The sequence below is a fragment of the Prionailurus bengalensis genome, chromosome A3 (assembly GCF_016509475.1).
Source record: "Prionailurus bengalensis isolate Pbe53 chromosome A3, Fcat_Pben_1.1_paternal_pri, whole genome shotgun sequence".
Lineage (NCBI taxonomy): Eukaryota > Metazoa > Chordata > Mammalia > Carnivora > Felidae > Prionailurus > Prionailurus bengalensis.
Genome location: NC_057354.1, coordinates 99,774,650 through 99,792,847, shown reverse-complemented (window position 1 = coordinate 99,792,847; position 18,198 = coordinate 99,774,650). Strand labels below are relative to the sequence as shown.

The window sequence follows — 18,198 nt, the reverse complement described above, 5'->3', positions numbered from 1 at the left end:
TCCAGGCTGCTTCCACTCCTGTCGTTGCCCCTTTGTCAGGTCCTGGAGGCTCCATTACTATAGGAGAGTATGTGCTTGGGATAGATACACTGGCCCTTCCGTGAACAGAGGTCTCTTGGAGGTATATTGGATTCCCTCACCCCAGCATAACCAGAGAGGTGGCTTAGACACCACAGGGACCATCTGGAGGCTTCTGATGAACACCTGACCTGATTCCCTTCTCCATGGAGCCCCATGGCCTGTGCCAAGGGGAGGAGAAACAATTGAGGGAGAGAAGACCGGATGTGAGACCAGAAGTGTCTGTTCCCCTTCCTTTCTGAAATGGAGAAAATCAAATGCTTCCAAGTGGAAGTACAGTATGTGCAATCTCCCATTTGATGCAGGAATGCCCTCCTATGGACATTCCAATTTTACTTGAACAGTCCCAGTGCCAGGGAGAGCGATATTACAGTCCCCAGGTCACATCCTTGTACACTTACATATTACACACTCGTGCTAGTGTTTCTGTAGGAGAGATCTCTAGGAGTAGGACACACACATTTTCTATTTTGATGACTGCTAACAAATTGTGCGTGTATGGAAACACACATTGTATTGATGTATAAAAAAATGAGTACTTGGCAATTATGGAGAGACATGGAACTCCAAAAGAAGGAAGGACTTTCTTTTTTTAAATTTTTTTTCAACGTTTTTATTTATTTTTGGGACAGAGAGAGACAGAGCATGAACGGGGGAGGGGCAGAGAGAGAGGGAGACACAGAATCGGAAACAGGCTCCAGGCTCTGAGCCATCAGCCCAGAGCCTGACGCGGGGCTCGAACTCACGGACCGCGAGATCGTGACCTGGCTGAAGTCGGACGCTTAACCGACTGCGCCACCCAGGCGCCCCCTTTTTTTTTTTAATTTTTTTCAACGTTTTTATTTATTTTTGGGACAGAGAGAGACAGAGCATGAACGGGGGAGGGGCAGAGAGAGAGGGAGACACAGAATCGGAAAGGGAAGGACTTTCTAATAGTTAAAAATGTTGCACAGCAGAGCACCTGACTTGAGATAGAAAGCATTCAAAAAGAAGAGCTTGGTACACTGAGAACCTCTCCAAGGTGGTAAATCCCTTTGCCAAAAAACCAGTGGTGGTTTATTTGGCCCTGAGTCCTTCCAATGTAACACATCTTCCAGGTGAGTCTCCAGGAACAGCAAACGTTTTGCAGGACGTGTCCCAAAGCACTCTGAGCCCGTCTCTTTGTGTGTTTGCACACTGGAGGTGCCACTGGGCTCTGCTTGTCCTCTGTCATAGACACGGGCATGTCCTTTGTATCCCCAGCAGGGTTGGCCTGAGTTCTGCCAGGACCCTCCACTGATGGCTTCAAGAGATATACGAGTTTTTCCCAACAGGAGAGAAGTGTTCCTATGGATCTAAAGGGACACCCTGAAGGTAGCAGGAATGGCCAGTTGCAAGCTTCAAGTGTAGCTGCTGTTTCACGTGGTCAAGGACAAAAATCTTAACAGGTTTCAAGGGAAGTAACCTGGTTGGCTCTGAGGTCTTGGGGGCCTTTGGTTCCTTCCTCTGGTGGTCTCCGGTGACACGTGTGGCATGCTTTTCATAACGTGTGGCTCGTCAGGCCAGCAGCACGGCGTTGGGGTGTGGAGGATGGGCTGACGAGTGCCATGCCCGTGGTCCCCATTCGTGATGTGTTGTGCACATCAATCACTTCTCTTTTGCTGATCAGGATGATGTTGCTCTAAACAACCTTATGCCCTTGAGTACATACTCTCCTTGTATTCTTGTTGCTGCAGGCCTCCCAGGAGGTGCTGAGCTTGCCCACTGTGTGGCTGGTGTGGGCCAGGTAATGCTATCGCCCAAGTTTGCTGCTCCTGGCACTGCTTTCAATGGCAGGGAAAACTGGAGCTCAGGGGCAAGGTAGTGCCTGTGATGGCCCATCCCTTTCTGAAGCTTCTGCCTCCACCTAAACAACCATGGGGTGTTTGTTTCTACCGGACTGACCTCTGTGACCTGTTGCCATCAAACACCCTTTTGTTCTGTCCCACTCCCAACAGCCACCCCCTTAGGACAGGGATAGAATCTTTTCCCCCAAATGCAACTCCACCTCCCAGAGGGCAGCCTGACTCAGTGGAGTGGGGAGGGGAGGGGCTCCTGTTATTATTACAATTATAGTGCAAATACATCATGCTAATGACTTTGCTGACCCCCTCTGGGTGCTCAGAGTTCTAATATTCTACCATCCCCACCTTTTGTCCTCTTTTCCCTAATGTGTCTTGCTTTGCCCTCAGGTGAAAAGAGTGACGGTGAGTGACAGGGATCTATGTAAGGCATCTGCCACTCAGGAATTTTCTAAGAGACTTGGTTGCCCTACATCAGCACAAGTAGCTTGGCAAGATAGTAACCATACAGGAGGCATAATCCGTGGAAATTCCCCGTGCATTCCAAAAGCTAGACTTGAGAATGTAGTATGTGGACTTCTTCCGAAATGATGTTTTGGGTGGTGGTTTCTACGTTCGGCCACACATAGTTTTGTCTGCATGGAGGAACTGTAGAAGCAATTTTGTTTCAGAAGCATGCTGGTCCCAGAGCCCACATCCTTCCCGGTGAGGATATGAGTCAGACTTCAAAAACTATGGTGCCGAGAAATGTCATTCATCCGGGGTCAGAGAACCGAGCCAGGGATTGACTGCAGGGCAGCGCATACCAGCAGCTCTGTCTCTGGAGACAGTACATATTTGAAAGAGCTGGCTGTGTTAGCTCTTCATTTCTTCAGGTTCTTGAAGCTCTAACCCTGACTTAATTCCCTCGGTGACTCCCAGCCCCGCATTTGGCGTCACCTGTGGGTGAATGTGGGGCGGTTCATGTATTTATGGGAGGTGCCCATAAGGGGGCTGTGGCACAGGCTCGGCATGGTTTACGTGCAGCTGTTACAAAGCACGGAGCAGCTCTGGCTGCAGTGTGGACTGATACCCAAGATTAAAGGAAATAAGCAAGCTACAGAGCAGTGGGTAGACCATGCTGAGATTTATGTCAGCCGTGAATTGGTGGATACTGGGCTGCAATCCGTGGTTTGGAAGACATTGGCTTAGGAGGTTCGTGGAAAAACCAAGCCATTTGGGTGTCTGGTAGGAGAAGGCTTATCTGAGATCTTGGAGAAAGGAACCTGAGTCTTTGTAGGATTGTCTGAAATCGTCTGTAGAATTCTGCCTGGATTTCTCCTTGGGACCTGCCTGAGTCAGCCTGAGCCCAGAGCAGAGGTCCTGGTGATGAGGGATAGAAGCAGAAAAATGTTCACCTGTAGCCCAGAAGGTTGACCTATGCCTGCATAGTTTCATAAGGATCAGCTATGGGCCGGTTGCTACATCCATAAAGGGTCTCATGACTGCCGTAAATCTCACCGATAGTTAATATCAAGCTGAATGACAAACATTTTAGAAACCTGCGCAAGTAGTTTTATGAGTAGAATTCGAAGAAGACATTTATGACTTAAAACTCCCTGCACGTCCCCTTCCCCCTTGAACACTAAGCATATAACCACCAGCTTCATACAGCGAAAATGCAGCTCTCTGTGCCCACAGGGTCCTGTCCCGTGCAAGCTAACTACTCTAAGTTGTACTGTACAACGTCTCAAGGATTCTTTCTTGGCCATTGTGCTCAAGGATCTCGCAACACTAGCGATGTGGGGGGAAAAAAGCAGAAGAAAAAAGATTCAATTTCCTTACAACTTACAGCCTATTGACAAGTCCCTGAGACAGGCAGAGTGACATTCCTCTGGGAGCTCAGCTGTCTCAGTGATGACACTTTGCTAAGGGCAAAAAGCAGTCTTAGCTTAACATTATCCCCACCTTTAGGATCCTGTAAGTCTACTTTAACATATAAAAATTCCTTTGAAAACTTCCCTTATCTTCCCCCAACCCCCCACCCCAGGATATAGGTTGGCAAACATATTCCAAGCTTATGGTCCACTCATGTACATCTGAAGGGTCTCATGACTGAGGTTTTATTAGACGGTAAATGACCTTTTCCTAAAAGTAGCTAGCCCCCTCAGGATCCTGGAAACCTTGTTTCCAAAATACCCTTAGAGACTTACACTATCCCTGACCCCCTGCAACCTGAAGGTATATAATCAGTCACCTGTCACAACCCCAGTGCAGCTCTTTCTGCCCATGGGTCCTGTCTCCCTGCTTTGATAAAACCACCGTTTTATCGCCAAAGACGTCTCAAGAATTCTTTCTTGGCCATTGAATCTGAACCCCAATGCTTCAGACCACATCACTAGGACAGCTTTGGATTGGGGGTGGTGGGGACACCTCTGGGGTGCCTCTGGGCTCCTGCATCCAGCTTGCTTTCTCACTGGCAAGGCTGTAGGAAACCTTCATTTGTCCCTTCTTGTAGTCACAAATCTCCCTTTTTCTTTTCTATGACTTGCTGTAGTCATTAATGTTATCTTATGGATAAGGAGGAGGATTCAGGCTGCCTGTGCTTCAAAAACAATGTTTGCCAAACCCTGGCTTTTAATTCCACAATCCTCTTGTCTTACGTTATAATGTATAACTTTAGTATTAATTCATGGAAAGGCATTTATTTGAATCCTTAAAGGTCAAAAAAACACAAAGAAAAAAGCGGAGGAGATATCTCTACATCTGTGTATCATGTGTCGTCTGTCGGCTTTTACACACAGAGACTGTCCGTGGACAGATACATAAGTCACTGGAAGTGATTGTTTTTAGGGAGGATGATTCAGGTACAGGAACAGGAGGGAGTTCTTTTTCTTAGTACTGCTTGGAATTTTTACCATATTCATATGAACTATTAAAAAAAGGGTAAGCTGAGCCTGACACGTTTTAACTTGTGTCTCCAGACGCTTCCCTTGAAGTCCTAACCTTCAGGACCTGAGAATGTGACCTTATTTGGAAATGGGGTCTTTGCAGATGATTTAGGATGAGGTGATTGGGGTGGGCACTAATCCAATATGACTGTGACTGTGTCCTTATACAAAGGGAAAATTTGGGCATACCTGTTCAGTTGGTGGAGCATTGGACTCTTGATTTGGGCTTGGGTCATGATCTCATGGTCATGAGATCAAGCCCCGCATCAGGCTCTATGTTGGGTGTGGAGCCTGCTTAAGATTCTCCGTATCCCTCTCTCTCTGGCCCTCCCCTGCTTCTGCATGCACTCTCTCTCTCTCAAAATAAATAAATACCGCTACTGCTACTCTTTAAAAAGTAAAAAATAACAGGGGCGCCTGGGTGGCTCAGTCAGTTAAGCGTCCGACTTCAGCTCAGGTCATAGTCTCATGGTCCATGAGTTCGAGCCCCGCGTCGGGCTCTGTGCTGACAGCTCAGAGCCTGGAGCCCATTTCAGATTCTGTGTCTCCCTCTCTCTCTGCCCCTCCCCTGTTCATGCTCTGTCTCTCTCTGTCTCAAAAATAAATAAACGTTAAAAAAAAGTTTTTTTAATAAAAAAAAGTAAAAAATAAGAAATAATGAAAACAAAAAATAGAAAGGGGAAATTTGGGCACAGACATACGTGGGGAGTAAGCCATATGGAAATTGGAGTTATGTGGCCACCAGCTAAGGAATGATCAGAAGCTAGGAGAGAGATCTGGAATAGATCCTTCCCTAATTCCTTCAGAGGGAACATGGCCTTGCCAGCACCTTGATTTTGGACTTCTGGCCTCCAGAACTGTGAGACAATACATTTCTGTGGTTTAAGCCGCCCAGGTTGTGGTACTTTGTTATGGTGGCCCAAGGAATCTAATACTACTCGTGACTAAACGTTAGCAGAGGCTCCAAAGAAAGGGATTGGATGGAGAGGAGAAGGCGGTGGGTGGCACAGAGTTGGTTAGGGAGGAGGTGAGGGGGGCCGCGTGCATAGCCTGGGCCACTCAGCCAGACCCCTGTACTTGCTCCTTTGCCTTGCCTTCCCTTCCTGGTTGTCTGCCTCGGCTCTCATCGGGGCAGGCTGCCTGCTGTACCTGGGCTTGTTGGCTGTCCAGGAACAGTGCCAGGTGTGATTCCATAACCCTAGGAGGCTAGGTCAGTGACAACGCCCCATCAGGATAAACCTCTTGGAAGGTGTCTCTGTGGTCACTGTAACCAAATACAGTTGTTTCTGAGGAATTTATTAATCTGTGAGTCACATCCTGAAACTCCAAATTTGTCAGACTGACTCAGGCTTTGCCAAGCACAGCAAGGAGAGTAAATTGCATAAGAATGACCAACAGTCATTAATCTTGTCAGACTGTGGGGCCTTCCGAGATGCCAGAGTAGGTCTCTAAGGAAGCTGAGTCTGGACCACCGTGGTTTTAGTTAGGTGAGTTTGGGGCTTTGTATTATTTTTGTGGAGCCCTCATGTGTTCTCTGACTCCTGCTCTGGGGCCCTCGAGACTTCCTGCAGAGCACCGGGGGGTAGTTGCCTCCTCCAGCTGCCAAGGCAGACACAGAGGGCCACCCCTGGTTTGCCCCAAAGAAGGCACCTCCAGCAGTGCCTCTATGGCCCTGCCCCTGGTTGGATGGAGCTTGATCATCAAAAGTAAATATAAGAAGCAAAGACAAACATCCTAGCAAGGCTTTGGAAGCCTGTCATGAACAGGTGAAATGTCTTCAGGGTAAATGACATTTGACTACACTGAGAAGGGACTGAATAAGGCCCACTATGTGGGCCACACGGTCTTCTCCACTTTGCAGACCCGCCTGTCCATTAGAATGCGTGGCTTGATCTTCTCCAAATACCAAGAACACCTTAAAAAAAGCATTTTGAAACCAATGGAAACTCTTGGAGGAAGGTCTGCTAGTTACAGATTCCTGGGCTTGTCCTGAACGCCCTTAGGGGAAGGGCAAAATCCATCAGCATGTATTTGTTGAGAACTTCGTGTGGATTGAGACAGAAAGTGTGAGACCTTGGCCTGGAGCCTGGCATACTGCCCCTCCCCCTCCTCTCCAAAGATCTGTTCCTCCAGCTAATCTGAAGTCATTTAGCAATTCCCAGTGGCGGTGGACAGGTCTTAATTGTGTGGCTTTAGAATCCAGGGGCTCATCCCCATGGAAGACTGAATTTCCTCATTTAGACCATAATTTGTGGACATACACCTGGGTGTATCTGCCTCTTGGTCAGCTCATGTCACCAGTAGAGGGCTGGAGACAAGGCATGGTCCAGAAGGTCCAGGCCCAACAGACAGGAGGGGGATGTTTTGAGAGAAGAGGGGAGGAGGGGACTTTTCAAAGAGGGGCCTGCCCCCAAGGGCCTCAGGACAGGGACAGCCAATACTGGAGTAACCAAGGGAGACAGGGCCATGGGAGGAGGGCATACAGCAGGCTTGCGCCACAGTGGCCTGTGGGAAGCAACTCAACAAGAGCCTCTGCCACTCAGAATGAGGAGGACGTGTGACAGGAGAAAGGAAGGGGTCGTTTGCTGACTTGAGACATGTAATAGGTTGTCTCCGGAGAATCAAAAGGTTCCGGCTGAAGACCTCACGAAGTGCTCAGGCAGACCCTGTCTGTCTGCCTTCCAGCAAATGGCGAGGGAATTTGCTGCTGCCTTCCAGCAAACGGCAAGGCAGTATCTGTACACGGATTCCTGGGGTAGCACGTGGAAGGGCAGCCGTGGAAGGTGATATGTCTGTATCCATACCTGGAGAGAACGTGAGAGAAAATGCCACAGCATCTTCAGTGTTGTCAGGAGCCTTGTGCAGCATGGCCAGCTCCAGTCCCACCCGGTGCCAGAGTCCCACCTTCCCCTCTGACCCAGTTCTCTGGGCCCACGGAGAATCTACTTGTTTTGTAAAATTCCTTGAGTCTGGATTTTCCCAAAGGGTGTTCTAGTGAAGCCTTCTCTTGTGGTGCGTGCCTCAGATAAATTTGGGAAGCCTGGCACACTCTCCCTTCAGGAAGAACCACAGCACACATTAGCGTGTCAGAGACTCTGAGAAACTTGTACAGACCAACTGGTTGATTTTGTCTAGCCCTCGTTTCTCCCCTTTTTCCACCATAACTTTATTAACATCCTGCCGACCCAGTGAATCCACTAGTCAGCAGACGCCACACTGATGGTTAGAAGATGTCGTGCGTATATTCCTGTCCAGTCCTTCATGTGAGTGAAGCCTTCGGTGTCTGTTTGTGTGTCCCTGGCTGCTTCCTGACCTTCCTCCCCAGCTTCTTCACACCTTCATCTGCAGCCATTCTCTGGTCTCTTTACTTCTCGGTGACTCTCATGGGATAGCTCCAGGTTGTCTGTGTCCCTCTTAAGGTACTTCCCCCCAGTGTGACCCACAGGGGACTAACTTGGGCAGGACTGTCCTCCTTTTCTTTGGACACCATCTGGGGATTTGTGTTTCCTTTTTTAGCAGCAGCGTCCATGTCCTTATACGACAAACCCAGAGGTGAGGTCATTATCAACCACGGACGAAAGATATAAGATGGAGGCTAACGATTGCTGTGTCAGTGAACTTAAAAGGGCCTTGTGTTTTCTCCTCTTAGGTCATCTTTGCTTTGAACCAGACCCTCCTGCAGCAGGAGAGCCTTCGAGCAGGCAGCCTTCAGATCCCCTACACGACAGAAGATCTCATCAAACACTATAACTGTGGGGACCTCAGCTCCGTCATCTTCAGCCATGACAGCTCCCAGGTGAGGGCCCTTGTCCTCTGCACAATTCAGTGTGGATTTAAACATGAGAACAAAGGCATTACCTGCTGACACCTGAATCTTCCGTGTACAAAGGATTGAGGTCATAAAGGGCTCTAAAAATAAAATTGGGCAGGTTTAGATGTGGAATGAAATGCTGCAGCTAACAGAGCCATTCTTTATGATACGTGAGAACGGAGGGGTTGTTGATGAGAGTTAATTCCAGGATTCCAGGCAAAGGATGGAGCTAGGGATCCAGGGGCAGACCTCACGGCCTGGGCAACAGGCAGCACGAAGCCGCCTCCCGAGCAGGGAAGGGATCTGAGTCTGAAAGCCCCCGGCTGACTTAGGAAGCACTTCTGGGAAATGGTGGAACAGAACTCTGGCTGCAGTTTGCAGTGGCTTCTGGGACCACGTGAGCATGATGGGTTTGGATGTGTTCGTGGCCGGACTGGTGCAGCGAGTGACACATGGGACAGGTTTTACCTGTGGGCCATCAAGGGGAAGGAAGCTCAGAGGAATGCAGCCTCCCTATGGCAGGGATATTGGTTATTCTTTTATCAACGAGAGTCCCAGAGGACAAGCCACGACTTCCTCCCCTCCCCTCACTGAGACCACATGGCAGTGGCAAGGCCAGCTGAGCTTCTGAGATGGGGCGTGTGTTGTCTCCTCCACCAGGACCAGTGTCCTCATGCGGTAGGGGGCTGTGAGTGATGCCGGGGGTCTGTTAGATCTGGGGACCCTAAGGAACCGTGAGTGAATGGGAGAGGTGAAAAAGGAATGGCAGCCTGGGGAGAGGAACAGTAGGGATCCAGCGTCAGCCCCACAAGTGTCAGAAGATACAATGAGCTTTCCAGAGAGTCTGGAGCTGGAGGAAGTTAAACGAAGGCAAAGCAAGCAAGAGGAAGGGAAAACAAGAAATACCCGAAGAAAAGTAGTACAGTTGATGGTGATGACAATTCTTGGTGGGTGTGGGGGAAGTGGGGAGATAAGTCAAGATAGATGGGGAAATTAAAATTTGAAATGGCAGAGAAAAGCTAATATGGGTGGGAGGATTTGGGAGTTTTATGGGAAAATGGGAAGGCTGGTAGCAGTCAGGGACAGATGTCTTATGCAACCCTTTCCTGTGGCCCCTTCATACCTGTTCTGCTCACAGGGCCCGCCCATTGTACGCGGTATTGGGAATGTGCCTGTCATGGTGCCAGGAAGGCCAGGCTGGTCAGGCACAGGGGTGCGGGTTGTAGGTCATGTTTGGCACTTAGCTGTGGGAGGTCACCCTGCACGGGCTGCTTACCCGCGGGGAGGGGCTGGTACAAAGGAAGCGCTCTGCTGAAGAGAAGGGACTTGGGGAAACGGACAGAAGGATCTCACATAAAGGACATGATTTTTAAAAAGATGACAAAGGAGGGGCGCCTGGGTGGCTCAGTCGGTTAAGCGTCCGACTTCGGCTCAGGTTGTGATCTCGCGGTCCGTGAGTTCGAGCCCCGCGTTGGGCTCTGTGCTGACCGCTCAGAGCCTGGAGCCTGTTTCGGATTCTGTGTCTCCCTCTCTCTCTGACCCTCCCCTGTTCATGCTCTGTCTCTCTCGGTCTCAAAAATAAATAAACGTTAAAAAAAAAAAAAAAGATGACAAAGGAGAAGATGAGGGCTTTGGATTTGAAAATGAAAAAAGTATCATTTCGAGGAAATGGCTAAAGGGGATCTGTTGTCCCTAAAGTGGCAATTGATGGCTGCGTTACAGGGTAAGGACTTCCGGAAGGTCTTTGAGAGGCTACTGCACGTGGGAGAAGCAGCCAGGGTAGATATTCTGTCTTATATTTGAGTGAGGTAATGGTTAACCTCGTTAAATCCCTAGGTAGAGGAGAGAGCATGCGCCCGGGGGAGGGAATCCAGAGGGGTGGGGAGGGAACTCGGTGTATCACCTCACCGACAGCCCCTGTTCTTAGCCAAAATACTGAATTTGGCTCACGTGTGCATCAGAACCAGGTGAAATATTTGCCAGGAGGGCAAAGAACATTGGAGAAAGCAAGAGGGAGACTCGGGAAGTGGAGAGATAATTACAATTAAAATTGTATGGCATTTAAAAGACAGGTGAATGGTTATAGACATGCCATGTATTCAGCAGTAGAGTCATCATTATTGATTCTAAAATATGTAATTATGTAAAATTATTTTTGTAGAGAAGGCATGTGTGAATCAGACAAGTGAAAACGATGGCCGTGTTAGGCAAAGACACGGTCTCCGTATATAAACACGTGGCAACAGCACTCTCATTTGAATAGAACAGAAGTCCTGTTTAAGATAGCCCAAGAGTTCTTCAGTGCACTTCATCGACTATGTTTTCACTCGGGTTACAGAGAATGATATCACAGCTTGAAAAAGTAGTAGGTGGGAGACCCCAAGCGTGGTGGTGCGTGCTCTTTCCCTGCCAGCTTGACCCTCTTGGCTGGGTGATTTGGGGCTCAAATGAAGCAACTTGGTCAGTGACACCGTTGCCCCTGATTTGTTTTTTTCTTTTTCTTTCGGCGGAGGTTCCCAATTTTATTAACGCCACGCTGCCACCGCAGGAGCGCGTCACCGCCCAGGAGATCGACAGCTACTTCCGCCAGGAGCTCATCTACAAGCGGAATGAGAGAATGGGGAAGCGGGTGAAGGCCCTTTTGGAAGAGTTCCCGGACAAAGGCTTTTTCTTTGCCTTTGGAGCTGGTGAGACATAGGTTACCTCTGCTGGGAGGCTGGGCTCCGCTGCTCCTCCCACGAAGGGACCCCGGAGGTGGGCTGCTGGTAGGAGGTGAGATGAGTGGCACCTTCTTTGACTTATTTCACTTGCAAAGTGGCTGGCTCCAGCTGATGCCTGAGTATCCAGCACTGTTGAACCTTTGCTGGGCGGGCTGGTACCTGTGACATCACCATAGCTCTCTCTCCACGTGGTATTCAAAACACACTCCCCTGGAAGCTGGGAAGGCCTTTCTCTCTCTTCCCAATTTGGCACTTAATCCCAACGGCTTTCTGGTACCCTTCACTTTTTTAACTTCCCCTAAAATTTGTCTTGTCTTCTGTCTCCTCTCTGACCGTGAGCCTCCCAGGCTAAGACTTGGCGCTGATATGTCAGCCATTACCAACTGTTAACAGTGCACATGGAAACAGACTGGGAAAATTATTTCCTTTTGTGGGCTTTTTGACATAAATTATCTCCTCTTCTTGAGTCATTCTAGCACAGCTTTGCACACTCCAGAATTAAAGACAGAAATGACAACAGGCTTGGGGCACCTGGGTAGTTCAGTGGGTTAAGCATCCGACTCTGAGTTTTGACTCAGGTCATGATCTCACATTCATGAGATGGAGACCCTTGTCGGGCTCTGTGCTGACAGCACAGAGCCTGCTTGGGATTCTCTCTCTCTGCCCCTTGCAACTTGTGTGCATGTGCTCTCTCTCTCTCCCAATAAATAAACATTAAAAAGAAAAGGAAAGGAAAGGAAAGGAAAGGAAAGGAAAGGAAAGGAAAGGAAAGGAAAGGAAAGGAAAGGAAAGGAAAAGAAAGGAAAGGAAAGGAAAGGAAAGAAAAAGGCCAGAGACTGAGTAGTGTGCAGAAGGAGCATTTGCTGCCCTTGGCTTCTCCTTTCAATTCCCCACTAGCTTCATAAGTGTGGACAAGTTCCCTCGGTCTTTTTACTGATAAAATGGGAGGTGGGGGTTGGAGAAGAGCATTTGCAGAGTGGCAGAGTGAGAGGTCAAGTAGAATCACCCGATCTCAAGATCCTTAGCTTAATTACATCTGCAAAATCTTTTGTTTTCTTTTTTTTCCCCAGATAACATTCACAGGTTTCAGGGATTAGGATGCAGATGTATTTGGGGGACCATTACCACAACATCTGAAAATCAATTAATATAATCCCCCATATTAGGAGAACTCAAGGACAAGCACCACACGATGCTCTCAACAGACATAGAAAAAGCAAACAATAAAGTGCAACATTCTTTCATGGTGAACATACTCATCAAACGAAGGCTACAGGGGAACTTACTTCATCAGCCTATTGAAGGGTCACTTTAACATATTAAATGACGAAAGATGAAATGCTTTCCCCCTAAGATGAGGAACAGGACAAAGATGGCTGCTCTCACCACTTCTCTTCAACAGTGTGTGAAGGTTCTAGCCAGGAAAGTTAGGAAAAGGAATAAAAGACATTCATATTGGAAAGGAGGAAGTAAAACTATCTCTTTTCTCAGATGACATGGTCTTGTGTATAGAAAATCCTAGGTAACCGACCAAAAAACTCTTAGAACTAAAAACCCAGGGTACAAGGAGGCAAGATAGAAGATCAGTACACAAAAGTCCGTTGTGTTTCCATACTCTAGCAATGAATAATTTGAAAATGAAACGAAGAAACTAGTTCCGTTTAAAAGCGTAAAAAAATAGTACGAGATGTATCAAGAAGTACAACGGAAAACCAAAATCATCAGAGGGAATTAAAGAAGACCTAAGTAAATGGAAAGACATATGGTCATGAATTGGAAGGCTTGAACAGTGTTAAAATGACAATATTCTCCCCTGTTGATCTAGACATTCAATATAACGGTCATCAAAATCTCAGCTGATGAAAATGCTTTAAAATTAGATAGCGGTGATGGTGGCACAAATTTGGGAATATTCCCCAAATCACTGAATTGTGCACTTGAAAAGGACGAATTTTAGGGGTGCCTGGCTGGCTCAGTCTGCAGAACATATGACTCTTGATCTCAGGGTTGTGAGTTTGAGCCCCATGTTGGGTGGAGAGATCATTAAAAAAAATAATAAGCTTTAAAAAAAGGATGTTTTTATGTTGTAGAAAAAATGAGAGGTTGGGCTCCTACATCTTGTTCACAAATGAACAGTTTCTGCCTTTGGTGCTTGGTCCTCTGTGAGTTGTGTGAGTGGTTTTCCTCTTCTCCAAGTCTCACATTCCATATTTGGGTTGTGCATAGTGCTGTGTGACCCAGTGCCCATGTCTGGCCTGTCTCAGCAAAGCTGTTAGCTCTGGTTCTGCAGCACCCCGAAAGGGGTTAGGTACCAGAAACCCCCCATGGCACCTGGTAGGGGTGATGGTGGCCCTCTGTTAGAACACAGAGCTGGTGCTCGCTTCGGCAGCATATAGACTAAAATAAGACACCGAGCTGGTGGCTCGGTCCCGGCGGCTCTGTCAGGTCCTCCAGGATGGAAGGTACCAGCCCCTGAGCATGGGCTTTTGCCTTCCACTCCTGCGAGACTCAGCTGATCTCTCAAAAGCTTCCCTGACGTCCGGTGGCGGGATGGCGGGGCACTGGGTGCAGGGGAAGGGTGGGCGCTTTGAGATGACAGTGGCCTACTGTGTGGCGCGAGGCTGGGCAGCGGGTTGGCTGGCAGCCAGATGGCAGGTTGATCTGAGCAGCTGGGAGGCCAGGCCCTCCAGATGGCGACTGCTTGACCGATGGCCCAGGTGAGATGTAGCACCTGGGCTCGCCTGATTCTCCGGGCACAGCTCATCATATTGCCACAGTGCTGGGCAGAGGCCTCACAGCTGGGTGCTTTGGGGGCCAGGGGTGCCCTGGACAGTCACCAGTGCCAAGTTCTCTTCCTGGTGCTGCTTTCTCCACCGCAGGAATCCGTTTCTTTCTGAAGGCTGTGTTGACCAGAGGGAACCACAGAAATTGCTCCCGACACTTAGCCTTACTGGTTAAAAAATTTTAAAGTCTGTGGTTAGCAAACTTTTAATTGCAAAGCGAAGGTAACCAAAAACTAAAAGCTGCAGAGTTTCTTTAAATTTTTTTTTAACGTTTATTTATCTTTGAGACAGAGAGAGACAGAGCATGAACGGGGGAGGGGCAGAGAGAGAGAGGGAGACACAGAATCGGAAGCAGGCTCCAGGCTCTGAGCCATCAGCCCAGAGCCCGACGTGGGGCTCGAACTCACGGACGGCTAGATCGTGACCTGAGTTGAAGTCGGACGCTTAACCGACTGAGCCACCCAGGCGCCCCAAAGCTACAGAGTTTCAAATCAAACAACAACTTTCACTGTGGGGGTCTGGAGAGAAAATTTAGAGATGAGAAATGGAGCTCACCTTTGTGGCAGGAAAAGTCGGTCAAACAGAATAGCTTGGTTCCGTGCTGAGAAAGCACTGGTAATAGGGGCAGTTTGTTCACTTGACAGATACGGTTTTTATTCTGAATTGCTTGAGAGGGTGGACTCTGGAGCCAGACCACTTGGGTTTGAGATGCCATCTGCTTCACCTCTCTGTGCCTCTTGCTCACCTGTAAAATGGAGACAGTAATACGCCCACCTTATAGGGCTGTTGGCAGGGGCGGGAGGGGGCGGGGCTGTCAAATGATGTGTAAAGCATTGTGCCTGGTAATGCTCAATGACTGTTGGCTACTTTATTTTTGTGATCACGCCCTGCTGTGTGGGCTTGGTAATGGCTGGGGGAGTGAGGGTTGCTGCAGCACTCTGTAGGCTCAGTAGCGCCCCCCCCCCCCCCCCGCCGCCCTCACCCCCAGTCCAGGCAAGCAACATCTGTGCATGAGTTAATTGCACTTGTGCACCAGGGCTAATCTGGGCCTTGCCAACGTCCCTTTCATCTGAGCCAGTTGCCCCTCAGCAATCTTGGGGTCACAGACTCTACAGTTGAACCCAAGAATGTGGTAGAGCCCAGTACCTTCCGCCAGTCACCGCCCTCGGGCTCCCCAGGCTCTCAGAGGCTGACCCAGGTTCACCCTGCTTTCTAGACCTGTGGGAACAGGACACGAGGGAGACCCACAGACTGCCCGTTGCCTGGCCAGCAGCTTGGACGTACCTTAATTCGCTGTCCCGGTCTCTGGTTATTGAGTATTGACGTGTCAAGATTGTACAGACCCTGGAGCCAAATGGCCTGGCTTTTAGATTCTGCTATGTGGCTGCTTAGCGTGTGAAGCCCTGGACCTATTTTACCTCAGTTTTCCAATTTAAAGTGCAGGTAAGAACGATACCTCTAAGGTTCTGCTCAAACACAGGATGGAGTGCTGCAATTGAATCGGCCATTTAGGACATTAAAGTGCCATATACTGTCACAGAGAGGGACGTTGTGAGCCTGGATGATCATGTCAGTTCTGAGCATCAAAACCTGAATGGAAAGGAGGTTGATCCCAGGATCTGCTCTTGGCCTTGAACATGTCTAGGATGTCATTGTAAGCTTACCTGGCTGATCTTTGTTTTTTATGAAAAGGGAGGAAGTGAAATAACATTCAGATTGAGGTTTCCAGCTATGGTGGCTTCTGCTAGATGCAGGTGTTTCACTGCGCATGTATAATTACGTGTGGGACAGAAGGGGGCTCAGGTCTCAGAGGTGGTTGGATTGTGTAAATGATGAGAATGGTCGGGACTGTTGACACTGCATTGAGACCTGGAAGGTTGGGATTTGGTGTCTAGGCTCTCCCTTCGCTGTGTGACTCTGGGCAGCTCACCCCACCCTTCTGATCCTCTGTGTCCTCATCTCTGAAACACTGCTTGTCCCTCCCTGCCTGCCTGGAGGGCAGTTGGGAGGCCTGACTACAGAAGCTCTTAGGAACTCTACTGGGCTGGACAGAAAGGGATGGAGGGCTGGCAGGGTTATTTCTTTGTTCTGGGCTGTGTGTCTGGGGGTATGTTTAGTGGTCACGGGAGCTGCCGTATTTCTGATCATTTTTCTTACTGCAGGTCATTTCATGGGCAACAATACAGTGCTTGATGTCTTACGGCGCGAAGGCTATGAGGTAGAACACGCCCCCGCTGGACGACCCATCAACAAGTAACCTTCCTGTGCTTCTATCCTGGTTGGGGAGCAGCTAGCAGAGCCGAGACCCCCACGGGGCTGCCCCGGCACCAGGGCGGGCTCTACCCTGAGGGGCTCCAGAGGCCCCCAGCACGGCTATTACCACCTTCCCTGCCTGGCCGCTAAATGGACACTTGGCACCCGGCTCTGCTGGCATCCTGTTGTGGCTGGGGCTGTGTCAGACATGGGTTGGCTGGCCGGGCACTTCGGGCAACAGAGGCCATTTTGGCTTTTTTCCTCAGTGGTCTTGGGGCAGAGAAGGAGAAGGGAAGATTACCCCATGGTCCCGGGGGCCCCAGGAGGGGTCATTGGACTTAATGCTTAGTGCCTTTCCAGTGGGCATTTGGGAAGTTTCAGGGAGGCAGATGGTGGAATCAGTCATAACACAGGGTCAGAGGGGCTAGAAGCGCAGGGCGTGGCTGTGAGACCCTTCTCGGGACAGGAGCAAAGCCCTTTCTCTTTCCCTGGGCTGTTCCTCCCCCCAGGTCTGTTTCTCATTTTGATGGCTCTGTGGACCCCTCCCTCCCCTCCGAACTAGTCAGCTTGGGCCACCGTAACAAAATGCCACAGACTGGGCACTCGAACAGCAGAAATTTATTTTCTTACAGTTCCGGAGGCCAGAAGTCCAAAATCAAGGTGTTGGTAGGTTTGATTTCCCTTGAGGTCTCCCTTCGGCTTGCATGTAGCCTCCCTCTCCCTGTCCCCACATGGCCTTCCTCTGTGTGCACACAATCCTAGTGTCTCTGTGTGTTTAAATTTCCTCTCATAAGGATACTAGTCAGATTGGACCAGGGCCCACCCTAACGACCTCATTTTATCTTAATAACCTCTTTAAAGGCGCTGCCTATGAATGCAGTCACATTCTGAGGAACTGGCTATGGAGGCTCCAACATAGGAATTCAGCCCCTAACACACGCCTTTCCTCGCCCCACTCCCTCCCGACCGCGCTCACCAGCGCCCCCTCCTGGCAGGGATCCCAGCGGTAGTGAGGAGAAGGCCCATCCTTTGTACTGAGGGGTAGAGAGGGGGGTCAGCTGTGGTGTCAGCTTGATGGCTGCCCTTCCCCAGGTGCCCTCTTTCTCATCAGAAGGCCCACCTTCAGCTCATGTTGTTTCAAGCTAGGGCCTCTCCCCAGCACCTCACCCCAGAGGGTCCTCCCTAGCGGTCCAGTTTCCATCCGGGAGCCAGGATTCTCCCAGTCTGCCTCCTAGCGGACAATCGTGGGTACGTCCTGGGCTGTCTTACCCCCACCTCTCACGCCCTACACCCAGCGCGTCAATAGTAATGGTTCTTCAAATAGCACTTCTACTCTCTAATAGCCCTTACCTGAGACTTCTCATTTCTCACCTCCATCACACCTCTAGCTTCCTCTCCTCTTGGGTTTGCTCCTCTCCTTTTTCATGGCTCTCATCCTCTGGTCCATTCTTCGCTCTCTGTGGGACTAAATCTTGCAAGTGCCCCTTCCTCAGAAACCTTCTGTGCTTTCTGACTCTTCTCTTCCAAAGTCCAGTTTCTTCCTGCTGGTGTCTTGGCGCCCAGACCCCAGCACAGGTGTGCTTCCTGCATCAGAAAACCTTCTGTCTGGGTCGCTGCCATCCACTGCCCCCTGACAGCAAAAATCCTGCCCCTCCTTCAGCTCTGCTCACTGCCCAGGTCTTGATCCTTCTCTCTCTCCTGTTCTCCTTCAGCCCTGGAGGGAGAATCCAGCCCTTAGTGGTTCTCTGCCTGTTTCGGGGGGACCGTGTTCTTCTGGAAAGCGGGTGCTTTGTCCCTTCTCAG

General features: G+C 49.5%; 1 protein-coding gene across 1 annotated transcript in view; it reads left to right on the top strand.

Moving 5' to 3' along the window:
- Nucleotides 1-18,198, top strand: part of TRABD2A (TraB domain containing 2A) — a 54,010-nt gene that overhangs the window by 28,724 nt on the left and 7,088 nt on the right. The window contains exons 3-5 of the mRNA XM_043603833.1: nt 8,478-8,624; nt 11,152-11,326; nt 16,305-16,395. Of these exons, the coding sequence (XP_043459768.1) occupies nt 8,478-8,624; nt 11,152-11,326; nt 16,305-16,395 (413 nt within the window). The remainder of the gene's footprint in view (nt 1-8,477; nt 8,625-11,151; nt 11,327-16,304; nt 16,396-18,198) is intronic.